A 27,737-nucleotide genomic window follows, 5' to 3' on the forward strand; every position below is an offset into this window, starting at 1 on the left:
TGTGGGAAGGGAAAGTCATCTAGACTTTCTTTAGGCTACCCAAGTGGAGGTAGTTTTTCACATGCTGTCATATGTGGTACAGCTAATCAGTTAGAACTCTTAAAGATGGCATCATGATTGTGTGTTATTGGCCAGCTATTCTTGCGGTGAATTGGTTGACAGGATCACTTTCTGGAAGCATGGATCATAACTTGGCCCATGTTATATAACTGTTTGAAACTACCTGACCACTAGCATGCATGTACTACTTTGTGCTCAGGACCAGATCCCAGTTGTTCATAAATATAGTTCCTTTAGAATTAAAAAACCCACTCAAGAATTATCTGTCTATGCAGAAATGGTGTCAGGTCATTTTGTTATCTGCAGGCCAAATGATTGTATAACCAGGTAAAATGGGTACTATTTATTTCAGTAAGGGCAGGGTCTGTGGCTCAGTGGGACCCATTATGCACGGGGCTTTTAGTGCGCGTTCCAGGTAGAATGGCAGCGACTAAAATCACCGATAACGCACGAAGTCGGATGCAACCAGCCGCAGATTCGGTGCACGCCGCCGAAAAAGCTGCATTAGCGGAACGCGGAAGAAAGTGCAGCTTCTCGGGTGACCAGGGCGCCACCAGAGGTGGCGCCGAATTGACCACATGCATAATTGGGGAGGTCGGAGGCAGCGCGACCGCTCAAGCGGCTGCCGGAACGAACGGCGGCACAGGCCGGGGGGAACCCAAGGGAACACGGACGGAAAGGTGGCCGGAGAGGTCACAGTGGAAGAGGGCGAGGGGATCGCCGCGGCTAAGGACGGCAGAGAGGCCGGCCACCCACCTCCCACCCATTCACAAACACACACCCCAACCACAAATGAGAACGGAGGCGAGTACTCTAAGAAAATACAAAAACTTTATAAAACAGTGTGAATGAACAAAGCACAAATATACAATACAAAGCTTAAAGTAGGGAAAACAATATAAAGGGGAAACCTATGGGGCAGAGGAAACGGGGCAGCAAAGAAGGGGAGAGGCGAACTGGGAGTAAACTAAGGGGAAGGGGAAACATGCTCCCTCCCCCTCCGTGCCCGACAAACCCGGCAGGGCTGCACCTGCGCAGGCTGCTTCCGCCCTTCCTGGCCTCCGCCTCCGACGCTTGCCAACACAGAGGCACGCTCGCCTTGCTTCCCCTTGGCTCTGCATCGATGCCTTGACACCCGCCGCTCCAGGTTTTGCTGCCGTCGCGACCCATCCCGTGCATAACCGGTTTGCTTCGCGTCTTCTCCCTCCGCATTTTCCATGTGACCCGAAATCGCCATTTCGGCGGCTGTGCATAATGGGCCTGGTAGAGCATCTTCTTGGTAGAACATCTTCAGAAGGTCTCAGGTTCAATCCTTGGCATCTCCAGTAAGGATTCAATAGTAGGTAATGTGAAAGATGGCTGCAGTTCCTAGAGAACTGTTGCCAGTCTGAAGAGACAGTACTGACTTTGATAGACCAAGGGTCTGATTTAGTACAAAGCAGCAGTACATGTACATAGGTAGCTTTGCTGTAAAAGCTCTTTGTACATCTGTTTTTTCCAGCCTTCTAAATTAACATTTCCTGTTCTTTACTTGGTATGGCTTTATTAGCGATACTATATAGCTAGTTCCCGACAGATTAGACGACTGAATGCTGCTTCACACACCCCTGTAATTTCACACTTCAGTGAAACGCTTTTAGGTGTTTCTACAATCAGAGCATTTGGACATCAGGAAAGATTTATGAAGCAGAACAAAGATGGGATCAATGAGAACCTCATTTGCTTCTACAACAATGTAATCTCAAACAGGTACAGTTCTGACAGTATGATAGAAAGGAATTTTTTATTATGCTCTAGGCCAAGTGCCTATTATAATGGAAAGCTTTAACAAGGTGGGCTTCATAACATATTTGACAATCTGTGCTGTGTTTATTACATTAAATTAGTAAAGTATGACAATATAGTCTTAATAGTTGCTTTTCAGTAATTTTTTTTCAAGAAATATGACTGAGATATCAATATATTTTCTTTCCTATTGCTTTTCTAGAAAAAAGAGATACAAGGGTTGAATATATCTGGAAGAAAAATAGATATCTAGAAACCCCAATCCCTGATGTGTTGTGGAGACACACTGTTGTTGCATTTAGCAGTTGTTGTAGGGCATTTGAAGAGATTAGTACCCTTTTATTTATTTTTGCATTTATATACTGCTCTCCCTTGTGGCTTAGAGTAGTTTACAGGGAATGTTAATTATATAGTAGTACAATATAGATTTGGTAACTATATATTAACAGTGGACTATATATATTAACAATGAAATATCAATAGAACAATAACTAAATTGAGTAGATCAGCAAACAGTTTTCATAATTAATATTACACCTGCAACCTTGCAGAGTGGGCCTGAATTGGTGGGGGTTCAGGGGCTCAATAGATGGTGTTGCTGATCTCAACCAAATGCCTGGTGGAGGAGTTTCATTTTTCAGGCCCTGCGGAACTGTGGTCAATCTGTTGTAGAAACATGTGTGTTGGTTGAATTCAGAATTTTAATACAGCATTTAGCCAGAACACAATCCACATGAGTAGATTACCAACAGCATAAAAAACATATGTGTTGGTTGAATATTTGTTTCTATCTTAAGATGTTTTAAAAACTACATGTATGAATCCCACTGTTTAGGGATGCCTTCCCATTGGTCCAAAGATTAGACTGGCCCTGACCCCCAGACTTTGGGCTAATAGGGAGTTAACACAGCCTGCCCCCCAGCCCAGCCAGGAGCAATCTGTCAAGCTCACAGCCAGTTTGCCCCTGGCTGCTGACAGGGACACAGTAATGCAGTGCTGGGCGGGGGGTGGTGGTGGCCTCCTTTCCCCCTGCGACGCAGCATGAGGGCTTCCTGACCTAACTCCTGGCCCAACGGAAGCTGTTACAGAGGTTCTTCACACAGAAGAAATGCACATGGCTTGGCTGTTTTTTCCCTCCAGCAGTGAGGCCGGCCAGAGCACTATTTTAAGTGAGAAGGGGCTTTTCTGTCAGCCAGCAAAAGGGGAAAGCTTCCCCCCCCCCAGGAAAGCACAAGTCCCCCCTATGTTGCTCTCAGAAGGAAACGTTTCCCTCCCCTCAGCCCAGGACTGTTAGAGGCTCTTTCACAGCAGGCCTGAAAGGGGGGGGAGGGGAGGAGCGCACGCATCAGCCACCGGCCAGCTCCATCAGTGGTCTGAGGCAAAGTGAGGGAAATGGCTGGACGTGACAGGCCTGTGCAGTAGGCCTCAATTGTTTCAACTCAAGAATAACCTGCCTGGGAGGCTTTAAATGTCTCTTCTCCACAACAACCCTGTCCAAACTCCAAAGCAGCCCTTTCTGCCTGGATTGCTGATCTTTATAGTCTGCAGATGTGCTGTAATTCCAGGAGCTCTCCTGCCCACTCTCTGCCCACCTAGGCCTTAGCTTTTTATATTATACAACAAAGCTGTTCCAGATATTATTTTTGTATGAACAACATGATGTACTCTATCCTGAGTCTGAAGGGAAAAGGTGGATAATAAAGTGAAGTATAAATAAAATAAAGTGGCACTACAGTACTCTGCCCAACTATTAAAAACTTGATCTTCCAAAATTACAGATAACTTGAGACCAAAATTCATGGGAAGTATTATACAATTGTAAGAGGAAGGTATTCTCCATGGAAGTGTTATATGTTATTTAACTCTTGAATAATTTATGTTGAAAATACATTTATTAAATAAATAATAGGCATAAATTTGAATTATTTGAATTCTCCCATCCCCAAATTTTTACAACAGATGGCTGGCTGTCCGACTTGAATTTCTGGGCAACTTGATGGCTTTCTTCGCTGCACTGTTTGCAGTGCTTGCTGATGGCAAGGTGGATTCTGCCACTGTAGGATTATCAATATCCTATGCACTCAATGTAAGTAATTTTGTTATGTAGCCTGTGTTAACACAATTACAAATCCTAACCTTATACCATTCTTATCTTAATGATCAGCTGGTGAAACTTTTTATATCTCTTAAAAGTTCACTCCTCATATACATGTGTGTGCCATACACAAAGGGCACAACAGTCTTTGCAAAAATCAATCTTACTCTATTTTACATACATATTAAAAGAACCAATGTAAGTGATTTGAGCTAATTTCTTTGCTAAAGAAGTATCAAACATTCAGTGTGTTAAGACCTTAAAATTATCTCTGGACACTGTTTGTGTCCTTTATAGAAAATCCAAGATGATGATCTTGGGGTTTTCTTTACCCAGCTTTTCAGTTCCTGAAAGAGTCCTAAAGCAGCTTACAAACAACTTCAGCTGGAGCTGAGAGAGCTCTAAGAGAACTGTGACATGCTGTAGGTCACCCAGCTGGCTGCATGTGGAGGAGCTGTGAATCAAAGCTTGTTCTCCAGATTAGAGTCGACCACTCTTTAACTACTACAGCATGCTGGCTGCTTGTGTCTCCACGAAACCTATTTATTTAATGAATCCCTGTCAATCTGTTCTATAAGCAAGTATACATTTGTTTCAGATAACTCAGAGTTTGAATTTTTGGGTCCGTAAAGCATGTGAAATGGAAACCAATGCAATCTCCATTGAACGAGTTTGTGAATATGCAAATATAGACAAAGAGGTAAGCATATTCCAGGAAGAAAGTTAATTCTGCCTGTTGGGTGTTTTAAAAAGTGAAAGAATTTAGTGGCCAGTATGGTGGGGGGAGGTTTCTTTATGTTACAGTCAAGGGGGAAAATACTGTTATAAGCATCTTAAGAATGGGGCTGAGACTTCCCTTGGTAACTGTTCTTACATGACTTTTTGGTTTATTTGGAATTAAAATTTAAAAGTTATATTCCTTATAAAAATGGCAATAATTCAGAAAAAATTCAGAAATTACAGAACTAAAGATTTTTACTAAGATTTCAAATATTCATCCCAGTGTTTTTCAAAGTCTTCCAGTGATCTGTGGTTGACCAAATCTGTTAGTTTAGCTATGAATGCTAGTTCTCCAAGTTTCATGTTCATTGAGTCCATGTGGGGGATTTGCTGCTACTTCCAGCTGGTAAAAGTTACATCCTAGCCAGAAATGCCTTGCCTTCTTTTCCTCACACTACAGTTCTTTGAGTTTCCTGAAATGCTGCTACTGGGGGATGGGAGAACCTCAGGAAAGGAATGGGGGCAAAGAGGAGCATCTGCTGTAAGAAATGTTGTAAAAATTAACCCTCCATCCCCCCACTGGCAGAAAACAAACATTTAGATCCATTCCATTGTTACCTTTTAGTTGTAAACTAATCTGGTAATCCAGATTGTTGTGTTTGGGGATCAATTTCACTGGATGTTGTTTTCAGAGTCCTCCCCCCCCTCTCATGCTATAATACACTGTACTTGAAATATTGTATTAGACAAGGTACTTCTCAGTAATAGGTATAGCTGATGTGCAAAAACTGCTTAGCTTGAGATCTTAATAACTTATAACTACTCTTAATATTTTTATGTAGGACTTCTCATTGTACTCAAAGCACTGAATAAGAAGTATGATAATCATACTAATAAGTTTTGTTACACATATGCAGTGGATTAATCTCTTTAGTAACAGATGTCTTAACTGCCTATCATATTTAAATTGTAGTCAAATGTGAATATTTCGTATATTTGGTAAGAATTTAAAATTCTGCATTTATTTTATCATTTCAGGCACCCTGGATACTATCCAACCGCCCACCAGCGGGCTGGCCTAATGAAGGAGTAATCCAGTTTGTCAATTACAAAGTTCGGTACAGACCAGATTTAGGTTTTGCTCTGCAGGACATATCTTTCCAAACTAGCAGAGAAGAAAAGGTAAAACCCAACAAGCTTTTTATATTCTCTGATTGCCTTTTAAACTCAATGGGTTGGATCCAGAACAGTATTCCCTCTTGAACTGAAGAACTTGTGCAAGTGAAAATGCAAGACACAACCTGCAATTGCCACGTACACAGTCAACTTTACTCTATTCCCTACTTGGATTTCCATTGAACGTAGAGTTCTGCAATTAATCCTGAACATTATAATATATAGGGAGTAAGGCAATTTGTGGTGCAAGATCCTGTATAAATGGAATGGTGCTATCTCATTCTCTTTCTGCTTGTGCATATTTAAGTCACATCTCTGTAGGAAGTCGAATAAACTATTGACATCAGACCCAGAATATTCAGTGGTCTTGAATAGCACGTGGGAAGGCAGCCATTATCCCCAGATAGGAGAATAAAGCTGCCCAGTCCTTAAAGATTGTGTCATTAATTTTAGTTCCCTTCATTTGAGACAAACAGCAGCTTGCATATCTAGCAGTCCTACATGCACATTATAATGTACATAGATTTTTATTGCACTATACAATGGAGAAAATAAGTTATGAATACTAAGACATGTGTTATTGCATTTTCCGTTGAAATGCAATCTCTAAATGTTGTATTGGTCCTGAGTGGTTCTACTTCTATGAAGCAAAGGGGAGTTTTTCTTACTTTCCCCACTACAGACCCTCGAGGTGAGAGGCCATTCCGTGAGTTGATTAGCAAGAATCATGCACTAGATTTACACTGATAGCATCTGCTGTTGTTGATCCCTGGTTGCTTCTTGTGTTGGCAGATTTCTCCTCTTAGGCATTTAGTTTTAAATATCTGTTTATTTTCAATCCATGAAACTTTCCTTGCATGTGGTCAATCTTCTGCCAAGATTGTATTGTGGTTCTGGAATATGCCTCAGTGAACGTGTGCACATTTTAAAAAGCATTCTTGTTACAGATTGGAATCATAGGAAGAACAGGTGCAGGCAAATCTACTCTCACCAATTGTTTGTTTAGAATAATAGAAAGAACTGGAGGCAAAATAATCATAGATGGAATTGACATATCAACTGTTGGTCTACATGATTTACGGGGCAATCTGAACATTATTCCACAGGTTAGTATCTTGTTATCTACTTTGTATATTTATCTAACTGTAAAAGAAAAGTCTTAGTAAATTTTGTTGCCAATTCTTAAGATTTGAAGTCTTCTTTCTTATTCTAATAATCTAATTGTGGTTAATACCTGGGCAGCTGTTGGGAAAGGTTATAAATTGGTCAGGAAGTAAAACTGCTAATCAATGTGAAGTGCAATCCAGTTGAAGTTAAATACATTACATCCAATGAAAGATATTTACATTTACTGATAACAAATAGAACTATGTTTTAACATCATCTAGATCAAGCCCATAGTTTTAAACCAGTTGGTATGGTGTTCACATCTTTTTTTCTCTGAGCATTGATCTTTCTCCTACTATTTTAGAGACTTCATTTGGGGGATTAAGGTTGGATTTTCATTTAAAGTACACATCCTACAAATAAAGGGATTCCACTATCTAGCCCTTTCATCACCAGTTGCCACTTTACTGTTAGATACAGTGACAGATTAGGAGAACAGGAGGAATTGCAGGAGGCATCAACTATTTTGAAAATCTACCTCACCCTTCAAAATCTCCCTTCCCATCCCAGGATCCTGTGTGCTCTCAAGTGCTAAAGCAGGTCCCCCCTTTAAGTTGGCTTTAAATTGCCTAATCCCTTTAAGTTGGCTGCCAGCTCTTCTCAACATTCCATCCTTTCTGGAGAGATTTCAGTCCTCTTCAAGCAGCATAGAACCCAGAGACATACACTGTTAAAACTTGTTATGTGGAGAACTTACTTAGTTATTCTGTAGGACCCAGTCTTATTCTCGGGGACACTTCAATCAAACTTGGATCCACTTGGAAAATATTCTGATCTTGAGTTGTGGAATGCACTGGAATTGTGTGACCTGAAGAATTTTGTTCAATCACTTCCAAAGAAACTTCAACATGAAATTTCAGAGGGTGGTGAAAATCTGAGGTATGATCTGGAGATTGACCTCTACTTGCTCATTGCTTGAGATCCATTTCAGTTTGCCTTCAGGTAGCATCTTTAGGGGCAGAGTGTGTGTTTATGATGATCCAAGAGGGCATTTACTCCTATGCACCACAGTCAGACTAGGTGTGTAGCTAGTTTACCATCTGAGTGCATGATTCAGTTTATACTACTGTATAATCAGGAGGCATGAAAGAACCTGTGTTGAGAAATATTACACATAAGTGAAAGAAAATGATCCAAGTACATAGAAGTATACTGTGGTACTATCTGGCTGAGGCCTCAGGTTGAAGTCACTTTTAGTCATGCTACCAGTTAAAGATGGCAGGGACTGAGCCTGGATTCTGTTGCGTGAGGCCTTCTACTGCACTACTGCCTCAGTCCTGTAGAATTCCACAGCTGCCAGATATTATTAGCAGGTGTGTGTGGTATGAGGGTTCACTGAGCTCAGCAGCAGGCATTTAGTGAGCTTTTTAGAACTAGAACCATACCCACAAATCTGGGTGCTGAAGATTCCTAGTTTCATTCTGTCACACACATACTTCTACGTGCATGCTGGAGCGAGCAGTACCCATTGCTTCATTGAGGCTTATGTTCATAAAACTACTACTAGAACTGCACTTTGTTTTAATAGTGTGGGACAGAGACAGCTTGTCTGCCTAGCTCGTGCTGTGTTACGGAAGACAAAAGTTTTGGTCTTGGATGAAGCAACAGCTTCTGTTGATATGGAAACAGATAATCTTGTGCAGTCCACAATCCAGAAAGAATTCTGCAACTGCACAGTAATAACCATTGCTCATAGGCTGCATTCCATCATGGACTCTAACAGGTAAATTATCCGAACAACTGAGTGCTACAAATAAATTACGAAAAGATTATTTCCACCTGTAACTTGGCAAGAGCAAGCTCCCCCCCTTTCATACTGATAGTTTTTGTAAATCTTTCTTGGAGGGGGCTAGACTCAAAATGAAATATTTTTCTGCCTCCCCTTTGAAGCTCTTTGTCACCTCCTTCTCCCTATTACTGCTGACAGTTTGAGAAGCAGTCAAAAAGAATGTGGAAGCAGAGCTATAGCACCTCTCCTCCTTTTACAGAAGAGGGGTGTTTTGTGGCTGCCCACTGTGTCATATGGTGGGACTCTTCTGGTCCCTCATTTCTCAGCAGTAGCTTTTTGAAGGGCACAGTAGATTTATTTATAATTTATACCCAGCCCCTCTCAACAGCTTACAATAAGCTATGTGGGCGGAGAGTGGGTGTGGTGTGTGTCCTGATTGGGCCCTGCCTTGCACAGGCTACATCCACTCCCGCCCACAGGACCTTCGTCTTCTAGGGGTTGAGTTTCAGACAACTCTGCCTGTGCCATCCAGTCACTACCTCCAAACAGCTGGCAAACATATCCGGAGGGCAGTCTGTCCATCCGTCCAACAGAAGGTAGAGAAGGTTATCCACATATTGGTGACAACCCAACCCAAAGCCCTGGACCATCTGGGCTATAAAACACATATAGATGTTCAAGAGTGTAGGGGAGAGTTATCTTCCCCTGTGTCACCCAACATGGGAGTGACGAGTTCAATAACTCTTCCCCAACCGCAACCCTCTGCATCCGATTCCGGAGAAAGACGAGCCAAAAATGTCTTTTATAAAAGCTGTTTGTGAACGTGTACATCTGGTGCTAGTTTACTAGCCTCCTACTGCCTTCCATTTTTTTAATGGCAGTGAATTCAATCAGATTCATCAGTACTTGATGCTGAAGTTTGTGGGGGAAAGCGTTCTTTCAATTAGAATGTCAAAATTTGTTTTGGGAAAGATTCAATGTTTTGTTAAATGGGATCAGGCTATTTTTATAATTTTCTAAATGTGTGACCTGATTTTTAAACTTTTGAAGGCAGAAATACTACCAGATCTGCTTGTTCCTCATTTGGTGAAAAATAACACATTGCTACAGCATCTTTGTTTTCTGTTGCAGAGTGCTTGTTCTTGATTCTGGAAGAATTGCTGAATTTGATACTCCACAGAACTTATTGCAACAGAGGGGCATGTTTTATGAAATGACATCACAATCTGGATTACAAGAAGAGGCAGTTGACCTCTAATGAATGCTGTGCTTATTTCTTTTTGTTCAGCTGCCTGTTTTATAAATGCTTTGAGATTTATATGGATCATTTTGGTGGAATTTTCCCATTTGCTCTCAGGATATTTATAGTGAACCTTCATGTAGAAGTACTTTTGATATTTAAGGGGAAGCAATTTGATTTTTTCATCTGTGGCCCTTGACTGCAGTGCACACTTTTGATGGGACCCTTCTGAGCTTCAAAAAAGCTTGTTTCCTATTCTTCAGTATGCACTTGGACATTACACTAGCCAGAAAATCTGTACACCCTTACCTCATCTAGTTTTTGTGCAATTTATTTGAGCATTAAGTTTAAATAACATGCTAAAGAAATAGGAAAGTCCCCCAAAGTTATTAAAAGCAAAAGTATATATGCTTTTCAGGTCTCCAGAACTCTTCCTCAGGCCCAATGATAAATCAGTCGTTTCCCTCTCCCCTTTCTTTTTCCTCTTATTTATCAAGTATAATGCCACAGGCACGGCAGTCTGGTCAAGGTTGTCGTATACTCCTTACTCTGTCTGTGAATAATACAAGCTGTAGCCCAAAGTGGTTTGACTGTGCCCTGATGCATCTATCTTCCTCTCCCCCTTCCTGTTTTTTGTACATATAGTTCTGAGGATTTCAAAACTTGTCATTTCAGTTGGCCTTAACAAACAATAATTGAGACAGTTTTTGGAAACATGCTTAAATTGAGTTTATCAGAAAGTTTTAAAAATCATTTAAAATCTTATTTCCTGTAGAAATATATACATTTCATAAGTGGGGCTTTTCTTATTCCCATTATAATTGGAAGCCATGTGGCTAGCAGCTTGCATGAAACTGTTCTCTGCACATAGCAACTTAACTTTTATTATTTTATTTCATTCATACCCTGCTTTTCTCTCCAGTGTGGTCCCAAAGTGGCTTATACATCATTCTCCTCTCCTCCATTTCATCCTCACTACAACCCTGTGAGATGTTTGTCTTCCACAGCACTAGGTGGGATTCAAACACAGGTTTCCCATTGGTATGCCAGTCTTTATCATACCATAGGAGTTTATTTTACCATCCTTTTCACATAAGGACAGTATTTTCCTTGTGTACAAGGCACATTCACCAGTAGGATGTACTGATGGAATAGCTCACCCTTAGTACCCTCCAGCCTTTTCAGTTTATCAAGCAGATTCTCCTAGCCCCAGACGGAGAATGTCACATAACAAAAATACTGTGGCATTGTATTGGAAGCCTGTAGAGGAAGAGAAGTTACCTAACAGAATGCTTTTCTGTAATAAGAAAATTCCCTGCCAAGAAAAATTGCAGCCCTTTATAGGCTGGTTTTAGTATCTTACCCCAAATGTACAGGTTCAGTGTACAGCAAATTATACTTTTTAAAAAAGTAACAAATCATACATATGTTCAGTCTTTCATTAAAGTGAAATGATTAAGGCCTTTGATTGTCTTTTAACAGGACAGGCTAACAAAGGTTCTTTATAGATAAGGCAAGAGCATATGATGTAGCTACTGCATGGTTAGTCTTTAGAATATCTTACATCATGACCCAATACATCAGAATGTACTGAAGCCTAGCTTTGTACACAAGGGGTGAACCTTAGCTGTTTCTGAAACTTAAAAAAAAAACTGAAGTGCCTAATTCCAAGATATTGCTTGCCTGCACAACTATCACTGAAGACATAAACCTAATTTGCTTTTCAACTATGCATTATAAATACCTTTTGCAAACTAGCAAAATGATTCTTTTCACATTCGCCTTTACAAAGAATGCACTAAGCAAGCTTTTTCAATGTGGCCTATTCTGGGAAAGGTATCCCAGTGATCTTTGGAACAATGGAATATTTATACTATTTAATTTTTATAAATTATTTGAATAAAATGAATTTATGAATATTTTGTAACCAGTATGAATTTGTTCTGGTAGTCTTACTAGCACAATGTATATACGAGTTGAAATATGATCAATTATTTTTTTGTCCTTGTAAAAAGATGGTCACAAAGAAGCAAAAGAAATAGGCCAGATGCAGTCTCTCTGGTGAATAGCTACAGCTATTTACATTTTAAAAATGTATTTCATTTGTTTACCACCACTCCTGGCTGTAAGCCATTTATGTCAGATGGGATAAAACCCAATTAAAATCCCACAACTTCCACCCTCCCCTCCTGGCACTCAATGGACTACACATAGGGATTCAGAGGAGACACCCAGTTGATGTTTTGCCACCCAGCCGCAATTGAACATTTGGTGGAATAGCTTGGTTTTACAGGCCCTGTGGAACTGTGAAAGCTCTGAAAGGGCCCTCAGCTCTTCCAGGAGCTCATTCTACCAGGTTCGGTCTGGGACCGAAAAGGCCCTGGCTCTGGATGAGGCCAGGTGTACTTCGCGTGGACCAGAGACCACCAATCTGTTCACATTCACAGAGAGCAATGCTCTGAGTGGAGCATAGGAAGACAGACAATCCCTCAGATACACCAGACCCTGACTGCAGATAGCCTTAAAGGTTAAAACCAAAACCTTAAACTTGACCGGGGACACAACTGGCAACCAATGCAGCTGCCACAGCTGGCTGCATGTAAGCTCTCCATGGTGTCCCTATTAGAAGATATGAAGCATTTCAGAAGCCACAGAATATATATTATGGCACTCTTCAAATGTTTTGCACGCTTCCTATAAAATTAACAAAGTAGAAAATCTCTGATCACTGCACCCCACCCAGTCTTACGTTCTTGTCCCTGTAAATAACAGCACCTCAGAATTAACAAGACATAGTAGAAAGTCTTGTTACCAAAAAATGTAAATTTATTCTCCAAAAGATTATCATTTTTATTACCCACCCTTAATTTATGGACCATACTTCAAAACTGCAGAAAGATGTTAACTCATATAACAATAAATAAAGTTAAGGCATGTATGCATGTAGAAGTCTTTATTTTATATAAACCCTTGTAGGCAACTTGAATGTACAAATGTTCAGTTTTCTCTCAAAAATAGTGGTTCCAGTAACAGTACCATTTGACTATAAGTCCTTGTATTAAAAATAGGGTCCTATGATTGCCTTGTAATGTCTGAAATATTTACTTCTCTCCAAAATGTTACATTTTAGTGCCTCTCAGGCCCTTCAAACTGGCCAAAAAACCCAATCCTGCAAGTTACGGTGCCAGCACAACAGCTTATAGGTTTAGGGTTCAGAAAGCTGCTAGCAAACCAGCAGTACTGGAGTCTAACTGTGTGGTCAAATCTACTGGAGTCTACTGCATGAAGTTAAGACTTTTTAAATTGGAATAATAACTTTTAGCACACACATTCCTTTCTGATCTGCAGAAAACGATAAACTGTTATATCCCTAACAAATATAAATTTGCGATACCATTTTTTTTTCATTTTATGAGGCTGACTTCATATTTCATTTTTAATTATTCTGTTACACTTAGCCTTTACCTAGATTTGGTCCAGTTTTGTTAATGTTAAATAGAGTTTTCATAGCATTTTTAACAGTGGGTTGAGGGGATTTTTTGGCCAAGTTTAACAAAAGTGTGTGCCTGACCCATACTAAGGTACGGAAGCTCTATTCCTGGTTTTAAACGACTTGGCCTCAAGTTGGCAAGATCATGGGCTAAAAAAGGCAGATGTATGATCCCCTCATTATGAGAAAAATATGTCTATTTCATTCTGTCCACTACCAAGGTAATGACAGATTTAATCTAAAATACATTTTTTTTAAATGAGTACATGGCCTGTGTTTTTCTTTCAACCCCTACAAACAATCCAATCCACATTTGGCTTCCTTTGTTTCTGTACACCATTGCTTTAAAACTGGGGGACTGACTATTTTTTATATTTCCAATGAGATACCAAAGGGTCAGAATTTAAAGAGATGCTTTCCCACACTTAAGGGTATTGCTAACAACTTGACCTCCATGCTATACTACAAACCTTTGGGACCTCAAATGGCTTGTAAAACTGATTTCCCTGTATAGGGAGCTGTTGTTTGAAGGCATTATAAAAAAACACCCCCCCTTCAGCTTTCAAAATTAATTTCACAGTTCTTTTAATCCTAGCCATGTATCTTATACTCCTATAGGAGAACCAATTATACAGGGCAGTTCACACAACTGTTCTGTAGTTTCTTACACATCCTTAAAATTACTTCCTGGGTTTTCTTCATTCTACAAAAGTGCACATCTGTTCAACCTTCCTTTCAAACACCATTAGAAAAATCATCACCAAGGCAGCTGGGGTGAAATGAAGTATTTGGGTCCATCTCTCAAAATAACGTGCTCTACAACCAAGCAGTTGTGATGATCTTTGACCAAACTTACGCAGAGACATACGATGTCAAGAGGTGCTTGAAACTATTTTATCCGAATACATTGTTATTGAGGAAAATCACTGACAGTTGTATCACAGATGGCTTTAGATTACGTGATATTTTGCCCTGATGACAATATCCAGAAACATCCAATATTGCTTGCATTCACAGCATAACACCGTGAGCTCTGACATGTTAGGACATAGGATCAATCCCTAAGCCTTTCATTGCAAATTCAATTAAGCAGTAAACAGTGAAATATTTACTTCAAAAGGCTAACAATATTTTTAAATACTAGTATTATTATTAACAGAAATACTTTCTACAAAAGCCTAGGGTCAACTTGGTGTTTCAAGGAATTTTATGGAATGGTTATATCAACTGCTCTTTGAATTACAACTTTCCAGAAGATGTACAAACAAAAGCAGGAGATATTCATATTAGAAAATAACTTTAGTAGCATTCTGAAAGCCAACATCTTATGCAAACTTATAGTTGCAAATCTGCAATTTCCAACTTACAATCAGAACACGTACACAACTGGTAGCAACACTTAGGTAGGAAAAAACATAGACTATTACTGTCTCTAACAAAGGGGTGCTTCAAGTTTCCAATAGTTAAGCCTCTCTGTAGCACCTGCTACATATTAAATGGGAAACATTGATATTGTTCCACAATGGATTTTTTTGGTGGTTTCTACAAATCAATTTTTAGCAAAGTGCTTCTATCCAAAGTGTATTCAAGCCTGAACACAATCTTGAGAAAAGTGCTTTTAAATGCTGTATATTAAGTTTTGTTATGCTAATTGCATTAATACTGCTACACACCAGGCCAGCTCACAGTCAATACCAGCTCCTGGGGAACACCAGAAATAATTTTCAACACTATTTCAGTCATTACTCCAGAACAATGTCATTCAATTTTCAAGTAATGAAGTCTTTGAGGTCCTGCTGATTATCAAAATAGGGTGGGGGGGGGAGAATCTTCAGAAACATATATTCCCTTGCAGCTCAAGATAGCCTAATCAATTTCTAGTGTTTGAAGATGAGAAAAGAAAAATAGGTTGGATCCTATGGTTCTGCTCCATGTCTTATGGTGCTCTCCTAGAAGAGAATGTTGCAGCAGGAAAAGGCTCCTTGAGCTGGAGAAAGGCACCACTTAGTGGGAAAGATCTGCAAGATTCAACCCAATGTATACTGAAATAGTATAGAAACATGCAAAAGAAATTAACTTATAGAAATAAAAAGAAAAGAATGTAAGAACACTGGCACTCAATTGAAATTTGTCTTTCGTAAATGTCTGTTTGGAATTTCTACAGCGCTAACTTGGAGAGGCCAAGATCCCCCAACAATTCCTGCCTGGATAGCCACCCCTATTACTACTGCTAAGTCTGGATCAACAGAGGTGTTAGGTTCCTTCCCAAAGAACTCTGTAATAACTTTCCGTATCCTTGGAATACGGGTTGACCCTCCAACTAATACAATCTCATCTACTTTCGACTTATCTAGATGTCCTTCTTTCAATACCTGCTCTATAGGCACAAGGATCTTCTCAAAAAGGTCCTCATTTAATGTTTCAAATAGTTTCCGTGAAACTTGTGTTTCAAAGATAATTTGTTTTGAAGCACTGCTCTCTGTTTCTCTGTCCCTCATATTACCTTTCACTGAATGGCCATCTTCAGTGAAATCTTCATCTTTTTTGCTATACACTTGTTTCTCTTCTTGCAAATGTTCATGTTGGTTCTCTGGCATGGTAAGAGGTACCCTGATGGTAGAAAAATTGTGAATCGTCAAGTTCAGTTTGACAGTTTCTACAGCTTGTCTAAGTCTATGTATGTCTTCCTTTTTGGTTGGCACTGAGCCATGTATCTGATGGATTTCATTATACAAATACAGGAGCAGCCGCTGGTTGAAATCCTGTCCTCCAAGCATGTTGTTACCTAAAATACAAAGTCCACACTTATTAAACAATTCACAGCATTAGATATCAGTGGTAGAGGCCAAATGCACTAAGTGTGTGATTGAGGTTCTGCGAAATGGTTTTCTTTAATACTCTGATAGACTCATGACATTCCCAACACCAATATGAATGAGGAAACCCATTCATGTATTATGTCTATGATATGATCAACAACTCCGAAGGCAGTTGTAAAGGTTGGGGGAGGGGGGAGATATAAATACGGGACAGTTGTTAAACACAGTTTTTGCCTGAAATACTGAAATTATGCATAACCTCACATTTCCACATTTTCTTGTTGGCACCACCTTTCTGTGGCAGCCATTTTATCCCGGCAACCACCACCTTGTGTCAGAATTCAAATGGTGACTAAAAGTTCAAAAAGTCTGGAGACTCTTGCTAAGAAAAATACAAATGTTTCATTGTTTAAATGTTGCTCTTTGTTCACATTCAATATACTAGGATTTTTATAACAGCACTCTATTGAAAAGTTTATTATAAAGTTTAACTCAGAATTCAAATATGATGCTAGCCCTATTCTGCCAATATAAGATGAATTCGAAACAAATTTCACACTTTTTTTACTATAAAATCTTTTCCCTATTTTCAAGTTTATTTTTTTCTACCACTGAGACAGCAATTTTTAAAAATTAGATTATTTAATATATGAAATACAATTTCACAAATATATTAAAAGACATCAAATACCAAATATACTACATACGTACTTATCAGCTAAAAATATTATCATTAAAAAGAAATGAGAGAACAAAAGGGATATTATATTGCTCCAGTTCCGTTGCCAATTATCAACAACACCCCTGATCAATAAAGTTCTAACGTATAAATGTCTTGTTTTGACAAGCTGTTATTTACATTAAAATATATAACTGTTGAATTTTTATTAACCAGTCTTGAATTTTTGGGACAACTTCTTGCTTCCAACATCTGGCGTAAACAAGCATTGATAATGTAATTATATGTAGGGAAAGAATTTGTTTTTCACCAGAAATCATGAGTGAATTATTCAGTAATAATATGTCAGGTTTACAAGGAATTTCTGCTTCCAACTTAGATGGCAGAAATTAAAGACACATATGCTATGGTAGCAGAAGTTGTGACAGTCTGCAACTCTTTCTCAAGTACTGGGTATACCTGGAAATTCTTTACCTAGAAAATGAAGGTATTTATATATTAAATTCTAACCATATGCCACAATTACACAATTTCACATGCTAGTAAAATCCACTTTATTATCATTTTAAAAGATGTTAACGTTCCCTTTCTCATGAGCCATCAGTAATTCATCAAGTGTGTGCCCAACTTAAAACTACTTCAGTTTTGCCTACTACAACAACTCGCTCTTTGTGTTCTATGTCTCATAAGCCCTTGAAGTTCAGAACCATCCTTGCTTTTCCGAATGTTAACCAATGTATTCAAAAATAGTTGTAGGGAAGCATAATGCACTTGCAAGCACTGTAAAAGTCAACAAGAAGCAATATCTACCTGAAACATACTGTGTTTCATAAACTGATGCAACACATTAATCAGAAGAAAAGGCTTCTCTGTACCTGCCATGGCCCGTGTCAGAAACATCCCGCCTTGCTTGTTCAACAGAGAAACATCCAATGTTCCTCCACCCAAATCCACAACCAGAACATTAGATACATCAGCTTTGTGGAGACCATATGCCATAGCTGCAGCTGTAGGTTCATTAATTACTCGCAGGATTTCCAGTCCTTCAAAGATAAATTGATTTGTCAGTAATCTCATTCCTGTTACCGGATGATTCTATCCAGCATATTCAGCAGAAGTTATATAGAGCAACCCATTAATAATTTCTCTATTTCAAATATGATGACTGTGGGAATTTTGCCCGTCTATTTTTGCATCTTTTCCTGAGTTGGGGCACTGCATTTAATTTACAAAGAGACTATATGTCAAGAAGTAAGAGCATAAGGAAAGCCATGCTATATCTGGTCAATGGCCCATCCAATTCAATATTCAGTGGCCAAAACCAGGTATCATCAGGAGGTTTACCAGTGATGCCAGAATAGCAGAAGAACAGCAAAAGAAAGCACCAAGAATACAAAGGATAACTACCACAGACAGTGTTCCATTTGTACCTTGTGGTTAACAGCACTATCTCTGCACTATACATTTATCCAATCTCCTCTTGAAACTGCCTATGCTCGTAGCTGCCACTTCCTGTGGCAGTGAATTTCACATCTTAATGTCTCATTGGGTGAAGAAGTACTGCTTATCAATTTCCACGAGTGCCCACAAGTTCTTGTATTGTGAGAAAGTGAGAAAAGGACTTCCTTCTCTACCCCATGCATTATTCTGTAAATCTGTATCATGCCACCCCCAAAGACCTATAATCTCTTTAACTTTTCTTCATGGAGAGGTTAATCCTGGCTGATTTATTTTCAATCACCTTCATAATAATCTCCAGTACAGCATTTGCCTTTTGTATTGCAGAGGCACACTGAATTGACATCTTCAGTCAGTTAGCTACCATGATTTCAAGATTTATCTCCTGGTCAGTTACCGCCAGTTCGGACCACATCAATGTGTTTTTACAGTTGAAATGTTTGGCTCCAATGTACATTACTTTGCACTTGCCCATGCTGGACCTCATATGCCATGGTGACAGCCACTTGTTCAGCTTCAGATCCCTCTGGAGTGCCTCAGTCCTCCCTGGCTTTTACCACCATAAACAACTTAGTGCCGTCCACAAATGTAGCTACTTCACTGCTTACTCCCCACTTCACATAATAAATGAACAAGTTAAAATGCACCAGACCTAGTAGTGAGCCCTACTCACTACTTACCACCTTCCACTGTAAAAACTGTCCATGTATCCTCTTTCCTGTTAATTAATCAATTTTTAATCCAAAAGAGGACTTGTCCTCTTATCCCATTACTGCTGAGTTTATTTTGCAGCCTCTGAAGAAGAACTTTATCAGATGCTTCCTGGAAATCTAGGTGAACATCTACTGGGTCATCCTTGCCCACATGCTTGTTCACTCTCTCAACGAATTCTAAAAAATTAAGTGAAACTGGATCTTCCCTTACAAACTCCATGCTGATAGATTCAAGTGGCTAGCCATGTTAATCTGAAGCATCGAAACAAATTTAGAGTCCAGTGGCACCTTTAAGACCAACAATGTTTTATTCAAGGTATGAGTTTTCATGTGCATGCACACTTATTGTACCTGAGGAAGTGTGCGTGCGCACAAAAACTCATACCTTGGATAAAGCTTTGTTGGCCTTAAAAATGCCACTAAACTCCACACTGATTCTTCCTCAATAGATTTTTTTCATCAATGTGACTACAAACTCTATCTTGAATAACAAATTTCACCAACTTATCTAGTGTCAATGTTACATTGATCAGCCTGTAATTTCCTGGATTGCCTCTGTAGCCTTTTCTGAAGCCTTTTCTGAAGATGGGAGTTACATTAATTACTATCCAGTCCTTGGCAATGGAGCCAGGTTTAGTATCAGGAGATCCACAATCTCATATTTGGGTTCGTTCAGAACTCAGGGATGTGTGCAGCCTGGGCCTGGTCATTTCTCCGTTCTAGGACCTCCTCTCTTGTTACTATATGTCTATGTTCTTCTCTGAAATGAAGCATTCCAGCTCCCCCAATGTCCAAGGCCTGTTAGGCCTGCCACCTTCTTCATCTATACCTTGTCAGACAGTCAAGTATTGTTTGTCAGCCTCTAAGTGGCCAATCCTAAACAATTTCCCTCTAGAACAGTTATCTCTTCATCTCTTAGAGAGATGAGTCAGAGACATTTCATCTCCTGTCAACTTTCCCCAAAGATTAAGTTTAAAAATTGCACTGCAAACTTTGTGATTTTAAGCACTAGCAGCCTAGTTCCTTCTTGAGACAAGCAGAAGCTGTCTTTTTCTGTACACGTTCTGTTTGTTCCCCAAACCATCCCCAGTGCCTAGCAAAGGAACCCTTTCCCCCTACACCATTGCCTCAGCCACATATTGAGACTTCTAATTTCTGCTTATCTGACTGGCCTTGCACATGGAACAGGCAGCACTTTTGAGAAGGCTACCTTGGAGGTCCTGGCTTTGAGTCTTCTGCTTAGCAGCCTAAATTTTTCCTCCAGGACCACATGACTACATTTCCCCACATTATTGGGGTCTAGGTACTATGACCACTGCTTGTTTTCTTTTAGGGGAAAAACCCCCCTTCATTAAAGAGGTTGAGAATTACCTTTAAATTTTATGGTGTATGGCTACATGCAAATAAACTAACCATAAACTTTTAGATGTACTTTAAAATTGGATCCTTTTAAAAAAAAAGTCTTAGCTGCAGTTTGTTTTGTTATTTGCTTTGCTTTTCTGTTACAAAAGCCTGTCAAAGATTTACCATTACCTTTGAACTCATTATCCCTAGTTTCTGGTATTATTACTTTAATCAATAGGCACATTAAAGTTCCAAAGTCATATTAGAGGTTCACATAACCCTGAGTTTTAATCCTCCTTTGTTTGACCCTCTGTTTAATCCATCCCAAACTGTATTAAAACTAACCAATAATCTCTGATCCTATTTAGAACTAAAATTAGCAACATGTGAGCAGTCTAAGCAGTTACATCCAAACTAAAATTAGGACTAGACCAGAAGATTGGAAGAGAATGAAGATTAGCTACACCTGAATGGTTTGAGCAGCTAACAAACACGAGAAGTTACACAATGTTGGCACCTAAAGCTATTTTAGACTTATTACCTGCTACTCCTGAACCAGCTTGTGGCAGGTTACAATCTGTCCATATAAAACCCCATTAAAACAATTTTGGACACACATACAATAAAACTCCTGAGAACCCATGGTGGTCTTACTACCCCACCCCCAACTCTGTATAGAGGAGTGGGAAGAGGGAGCATGGATGAGAATGCTAAATGTTGACCCTCTTAGCATCGGGGGGGGGGCATCAGATCTACCTCACTGTGCCAGCCTCAACCATAAACCTGGTGAAAGAGCTCCGTTTTGGTGGCCCTGCGGAATGCTGAAAGATCCTGCAGGGCCCACCGCTATTCTGGGAGCTCATTCCACCAGATAGGGGCCAGGACTGAAAAGGCCTTAATTGAGGCCAGGCGTGCCTCCCTGGGGCAGGGAATGACCAAAAGATTAGTACCCATAGAGCATAAAGCCCTGCAGGGGACATAGGGTGAATGACCACAAAGGGCCTTTAAGGTCCTTAAAACCAGAACCTTGAACTGAATTCAGGCAGCAACTGGCAACCAGTGCAGCTGCCTCAGCACAGGCTGGATATGGGCCCTCCAAGATATCCCTGTGAGGACCTAGTAACTGAATTCAGCACCACCTGCAATTTCCGGATCATGGCCAAGGGAAGGCCCGCATAGAGAGAATTACAGAAATCTATTCTGGAGATGACTGTTGCATAGATCACTATGACCTGATGTTCAGAAGATAGGTAGGGTGCTAGCAGCTGTGCCTGACAGAGATGGAAGAATGCCTGGTTAGCTAACTTCTTGACCTGCACCAAGTCAATGAGGCATCAATGGTCACTCCCAAGTTCCTAGCAAGGGGTACGGTTGTAAGTTGTGTCCCAGCCAGGATGGCTAAACACGGTTCCTGGCCCATCTCCCTACCACCCTGCCACAGGACCCCTGTCTTGGGAAGGATGAGTTTCAGGTGACTCTGCTCTAAACATCCAGCAACTGTTTACAAACATCTGGCAAGTGGTTCCAGGGAGAGTCTTGACAGCTGTCCATGAGGAGATAAAGCTGGGTGTCATTGGCATATTGATGACAACCCAGCCTGAAACTCCATACCAGCTGTGCCAGAGGGCACATAAAGATGTTGAAGAGGGTGGGGGAGAAGACCGTGCCAGGAGGGACCCCACAATGCAGTCTATAAGGGCACGATAGCTCATCCCCCAATGCAGCCCTCTGAATCCAGTTATGGAGAAAGGAGTGTATCCAGCCAAGAGCTGTGCCCCATATCACCATCCTGGCAAGGCGGTGGGCCCGCAATTCATGGTCGACCATATCCTTACTATTTTAACCCTTTTCACTTATATCACCATGATATCACCATGATATACTTAGATATTATTTGATTTATTTATTTGATTTTTATACCACCCTCCCATACGGCTCAGGGCAGTTCACATAAAATATTGCAGGGATAATACATAGAACAGTCTAAACAAGTAACACACACATATACATATGTTATATATATAAAATACCCATTAAAACAAAAATGCCACTCTCCTTGTACGTCTGCTAAATTACCAGTTTATTCTCTCATTCCAGACACTTTGTTACTGGAGCAGGGCCTGCTACCTCACAGAGTTCAAAGTACTTTTTCTATGATATTATACCAGTTTTATTTAACTTACTTTTCTTGACCTTTCCTGGGTCTTCATTTGCATGCATAAATCAAGAATATGTCATTTCAATTTTGAGCTCTGTTGTTTCTGATTTCTAATGTTCTGTAAAGGCTACTGGGCTGTATCCAGAGCAGCATTTCTGCCCGTGTAAGGACTCCCCCCCCCCCAAAAAAAAAAAGATTCTTACTTCCAGAAGAACCTGAAATGCTTCCCAGAGATAAGCTCCTGGAATCCCTATCCTTTCATCCATTGAAATTCTGCCCTGGATTCAACACATTGTGTCCAACCTTGTTAATCATAAGCTCTGGTCACAAGTTACAGTGAATGTATGTATAATCCATATACAGCATACACTTAATTTTTCTTTACATGTGCCTTTACAATTGAAATTATTCAATTTTCATGTTACGTTCAATGTACATATAGCTAGCTATATGAATTATACCCACATTTATCCAGGCACTGGTCCAAATATAACTTATAAAGTAAACATACATTGGTTCTTTCTTACAAATAGATGAACATGCGGTATCCATGTGCATTCACTGTAATGAATAGGGCTATACACTTTGATATTATAAAAAAATAACTCAGTTTGGCAGCAATACCAAGAGAAATGTGAATTACCTGCAAGGCTAGCTGCCTTTATTGTATAGTTTCGTTGTCTTTCATCAAATTCTGCTGGTACTGAAATTACTGCCTTGGAAACAGGCATGCCAAGGTAGTCCTCTGACATCCTTTTTAACTTGAGGAGCAGCTGAGAACCAATATATTCTGGTGTTATGTTATATGTCTCATTTGTTGCAATGGAAAATTCTGCAGCTCCTTTATTATTAAGAAAAATCTAGGTGGGAAAACAGAATAATAAAACCTTTATGTATCAAGCACACTCATCTTGAGAAGTAAAATAACCAATGTGCTAATCAGGATTTATCATGAAAGCTTTGTTCTTCAATTAATAGTCATCTAGCTGATTTAGTCTTTTATTTCCTACAGTAATGTAGAGAACCAGTTTGGTGAAGTGGTGAGAGTGTCAAAGTAGGACCTGGGAAAGCCAGACTGAAATCCCCACTCTGTCATAAAAAATTTGCTGTGTGATTCAAATGGAGAAGGTGAGAATGCTATAAACTACTACAATGCTATAAACAATTTGTCTCCACATGGGAGACGTGGGGTATAATGGAGTTAATACTAATACTAACAACAGGATTAACATAAGCCATGATGAATTTAAGCTACACTACAGTAAAAATCAAAGGGCCCCAGTAACATAAATATATGTTAAACACTGCAACGAAAAGTCTTTAGCTACTCATATTTCTAGAGCAAACAATGGATCTATTATAATTTAACCTGGGAAGTGAGAGCAATTGTGGTTGCCAAATATACCTTTGAGGTAACTACCTATTCACCAAAGCTTCCAGCTTACCTTAAATGGGTATCTCCTGCTTTCCCATTGCAGTTCTTCGGGAGTGAAAATCTTCCCTATAAATCTTTTGGCATCATACACAGTATTCTGTGGATCTGAATCAGCCAGTTCTAATCCATCATATCCTACAAACACATCTTTCTCTGTGAAAGCCACTATGCTTGGGATGCTGTTGTGCCCATTTTCATCAGGAATTACTTTCACCTGTCCTGTGCCAGGAAGAAACACACCAACAGAACAGTACGTAGTGCCAAGATCAACTCCGATTACTTTTGGTGTGGGCATGGGCAAATACTGTTGGGCTAGGTATCCAGCTAATAAGAGAGTCAAAATAGCAGAACCTACAGCAAGGAAAATAAGAAGTCAAGAAACCATCCCATTGGAGATCAGTATGTTATCAAAAGAGTAAAAACCTTTCAATTGTAATAGCCTCATTTCTTTGAATGAGCAAAAAAATTATCTAGAAATTCAGTCCCAAAAAGTGATCTATTGTGTTTTTAAAATACTTAAAATGGTAATATCAAGAATTTATTGGGAAAGTTTTAATGTTAATATTATTCAATTTCTAATTATACTTTTAAAAACATGGTTAGTAAATCCTGAAAAGCAAGAATTAGTTCACCACAACTCTGTCTCAAAAACGCCATTTTAAAATAAATTGTATGAATGTTAATAAAAATGAATGGGACAACTGTTTAGAGTTAATACAAATGAGCCCAACTATTCATTCTGATTACCAATGTGGTAACTATACAGTGGATAGCAGCTATAAATTAAACAATACTAAGAGTACAACCCTGTGCAAACTTACTCCAGTTTAAACCTATGAAAATCAATGGATTTAGACCGAAAACTGTGGAGGGCTCATCCATCAGCTGCATGGTTTACCAGCTGAATTCCTGATCAAATGCAAGGTACTGGTTTTAACCTATGATGCGTTACATAGACTACGGCTGCTTCTTCCAATATGTCCCACAGAAGAACACTTAGGTCAGCAAATGCTAATATGTTGGTGGTTCTTGGTCCAAAAGAAGTGTATCTGGCCTCAACATGGTGGAATATGCTGATAATGGAAACCCGGCTCTTGACAGAGCCTGCAAAACAGTGCACTCTACCAGGCATATGGTTGAAGCCAGAGCAAATAAACAAAATCAAACGGGCCTCCCCTCTACCTTTCCAGAGTATCCCACTCTGGCCAACACAGAGAAGAACAAGGTCTAAGAGGCAAGATAACAGGGCACCTAGGATTACGGTTTTATTGGTTTAAAGAAGAGGAAGTGGTTTTTATACCCCACCCAAAGGGGTCTCAAAGTTGCTTACAACTGTCTTCCCTTCCTCTTCCTACAACAGATCCCCCTGTGAGTTGGGTGGGGCTGAGAAGAAGAAGAATGCATAGCTTTATTTTCCTTTTCCACAAGACAATCATTCAATTGATATGCATTCTAATGTTGCCAAACATGCATATAGTATAGCAACTTAGGTCACTCAAATACTTGAAAATTACAATAATTTTCTAGATCAGTAATTTCCTCTGTGAGGATGTATAACTATGATAGTGGTGCAAAGTGAAGGCCATCCAATGATCCATGGCTGGCAGGTAGCTGAGAATGAGTTGCACATTCATCTCTCCAGAGAAGAGGTTATAGGATTTTGTAACAAGTTTACCCTCCACATCTTCAGAGTCTATAGTTTGCAAATTCCAATGTGATTGTTCCTTTCAATTAAGAAAAAACAGTGCAGCGGGTGCCACGGACTAAATAAAGCCGTAAGGGCATCAGGGGCGAGCATGTTTGTTGACACTCACATCAGTACCATTACTACTGTCACAGAAGCCTAAATGCCAATCCTTATTCTATAGTTATGAGCTGCCAGAAGCAAGGAGAAGTTGAAGAAGAAGAGTTGGGTTTTATAACCTGTTTTTCACTACCTGAAAGAGTCTCAAAATGGCTTACAATTTCCTTCCCTGCCTCTCCCCACAACGAATTCCTGTAAGGTAGGTGGGAACCCCCTGTAAGATGGGGGGGGGGGGGTGACAGAGCTCTGACAGAATTGGTGTGAAAGCAACTCTAACAGGACTGTGACTGGCCCAAGGTCACCCAGCTGGCTGCATGGGGAGAAGTGGGGAATCAATCTGGCTCTCCAGATTAGAGGCTGATGCTCTTATCTACTACACCAACCACTACATCAGTATTAAATTGTTATAAAAAAAAATTGTTATAAAAAAAATAAAGGAAAAAAATTAACAATTTGCCACACTTCCCTTGCTGCTTCCATTTTTCTATCCCATGAACCATTTTAGTAAGTAAAAGCCAGCATTTGTTATTGATATTTAATTTCATGAATTCTCCCCAAAATAAAGGCCTTGTGGCATTATAAAGACTAACAAAATGTTATTCCAGCATAAGCTTTAACAGGCCCACTACTTCAGCTGAAACTATTTTACTTGAACCATGCCTTTATTTCATGTAATGTTAAAAAATAATCAAAATCTTAACTCATTACTTGCTCATTAAAGGAAATAGTACATGACAACATTTTCCCAATTAATTTTATGTAATTACACTTCACTCTATACTTCCAGAATTTTTCTTGTAGTATCTGAAGAAATCTACTTTAGAAATGTTTGTACTGGAATAAAAACGTGTTCATCTTTCAGAAACCACCAACTTCCTATTTATTTTTGCTACTGCAGCGTAACACAAGTACCTTCCTGGAAACGTCTTCCCAAAATTCATCTAAACATAGCTCTCCTTGGAATGCCTTCAACCTGAAATATTTATGTACACACAAAAAAGCATTCCTTAACATAACATCCTCTCCCAGATAATAAAGTACTACCAGATAATCAGGGGAAGAGAAAAGGGCCAATAAAGCACTTAAAGAGCTCACACCAGGCAGGCAGGGAGAGGGAAAGCTTCCATAAGGACCACACTTTCATCTTATCGTTCCTGCACAATGTTCAAGATGTCTCCCTTGATTCCCCACATTACTATTTTCTCACCACAATGAGGCAGCTTATATCAGGCCACGACCACCCAAAGAGCTTCATAACTAAAAAGAGAGTTTGAAGTGACTCCAAGGGTTCTGCTCCCTTCCTGTGGCCTTGACTACCACTGGCCAGTCTGCAAACCAAACGGTCCGACCAGACGCCACCAATCTCGAATGTGCCTCCCTCTCTTGTGCCAAGAACTGGACTGCACCCACAGCCCCCCGGATCCATCTATGCCTGACAAGAGGCGATGCCAGGCGCTATGCCGAGGCTGCGTGGCTGGGGTGCTCTCCCGCCAGAAGCAGAAAGGCCAGCACTAAGAGCTCTTCCAGAAGGGCTGGGCCAGGCGGCCCAGAGAACCATTCGACTCACCCAGAACCGTCATTTCCCCGGCCATCTTCGCAGGGCTCGATATGCTCCTCTACCGCGGATGGCGCGAAGCTACTTCTTGAGGCACTAGCCGGCTTCCTGGGTTGTTAGCGGAGGGATGACTGTACCTTCGTTTCGCATGGGCATCTCGGAAGCCACCGGCACGTCGCTTGGCATTCTGGGACATGTAGTCTCGCTGCGCGAGAGTCCCACGGCGCAGTGCAGAAGAAAACTACGTTACCCGTCAAGTAATTCAACTTGAGGAAGTACGTTCTCTCGAGTTTACCCAAAGTACTTTGTC

At 40.0% G+C, this 27,737-nt stretch overlaps 2 protein-coding genes across 2 annotated transcripts in view; one reads left to right on the top strand and one right to left on the bottom strand.

Moving 5' to 3' along the window:
* LOC143839827 (multidrug resistance-associated protein 1-like) overlaps positions 1-13,724 on the top strand; it is a 46,389-nt gene extending 32,665 nt beyond the window's left edge. The window contains exons 21-28 of the mRNA XM_077342404.1: positions 1,610-1,809; positions 3,805-3,931; positions 4,539-4,640; positions 5,699-5,842; positions 6,784-6,942; positions 7,716-7,882; positions 8,532-8,726; positions 9,864-13,724. Of these exons, the coding sequence (XP_077198519.1) occupies positions 1,610-1,809; positions 3,805-3,931; positions 4,539-4,640; positions 5,699-5,842; positions 6,784-6,942; positions 7,716-7,882; positions 8,532-8,726; positions 9,864-9,990 (1,221 nt within the window). The 3' untranslated portion in view covers positions 9,991-13,724. The remainder of the gene's footprint in view (positions 1-1,609; positions 1,810-3,804; positions 3,932-4,538; positions 4,641-5,698; positions 5,843-6,783; positions 6,943-7,715; positions 7,883-8,531; positions 8,727-9,863) is intronic.
* HSPA13 (heat shock protein family A (Hsp70) member 13) lies at positions 873-27,737 on the bottom strand. The gene is made up of 5 exons (XM_077342405.1): positions 27,440-27,737; positions 24,079-24,419; positions 23,277-23,493; positions 17,836-18,003; positions 873-16,247 (listed from the first exon to the last, which is right to left on the bottom strand). The coding sequence occupies exons 1-5, from the start codon at positions 27,462-27,464 to the stop codon at positions 15,580-15,582; spliced, it is 1,419 nt and encodes a 472-aa protein (XP_077198520.1). The 5' UTR covers positions 27,465-27,737; the 3' UTR covers positions 873-15,579.

The sequence above is a fragment of the Paroedura picta genome, chromosome 6 (assembly GCF_049243985.1).
Source record: "Paroedura picta isolate Pp20150507F chromosome 6, Ppicta_v3.0, whole genome shotgun sequence".
NCBI lineage: Eukaryota > Metazoa > Chordata > Lepidosauria > Squamata > Gekkonidae > Paroedura > Paroedura picta.

Coding starts and splice junctions, on each gene's coding strand:
- HSPA13 (XM_077342405.1), bottom strand. CDS start 27,464: ATGGCCGGGGAAATGACGGTTCTGG. Junction 23,494..24,078: donor GCAGGAGATACCCATTTAAG/GTAAGCTGGAAG, acceptor TTTCCCACCTAG/ATTTTTCTTAATAATAAAGG. Junction 18,004..23,276: donor AAAGGCAGCTAGCCTTGCAG/GTAATTCACATT, acceptor TTATCTTTGAAG/GACTGGAAATCCTGCGAGTA.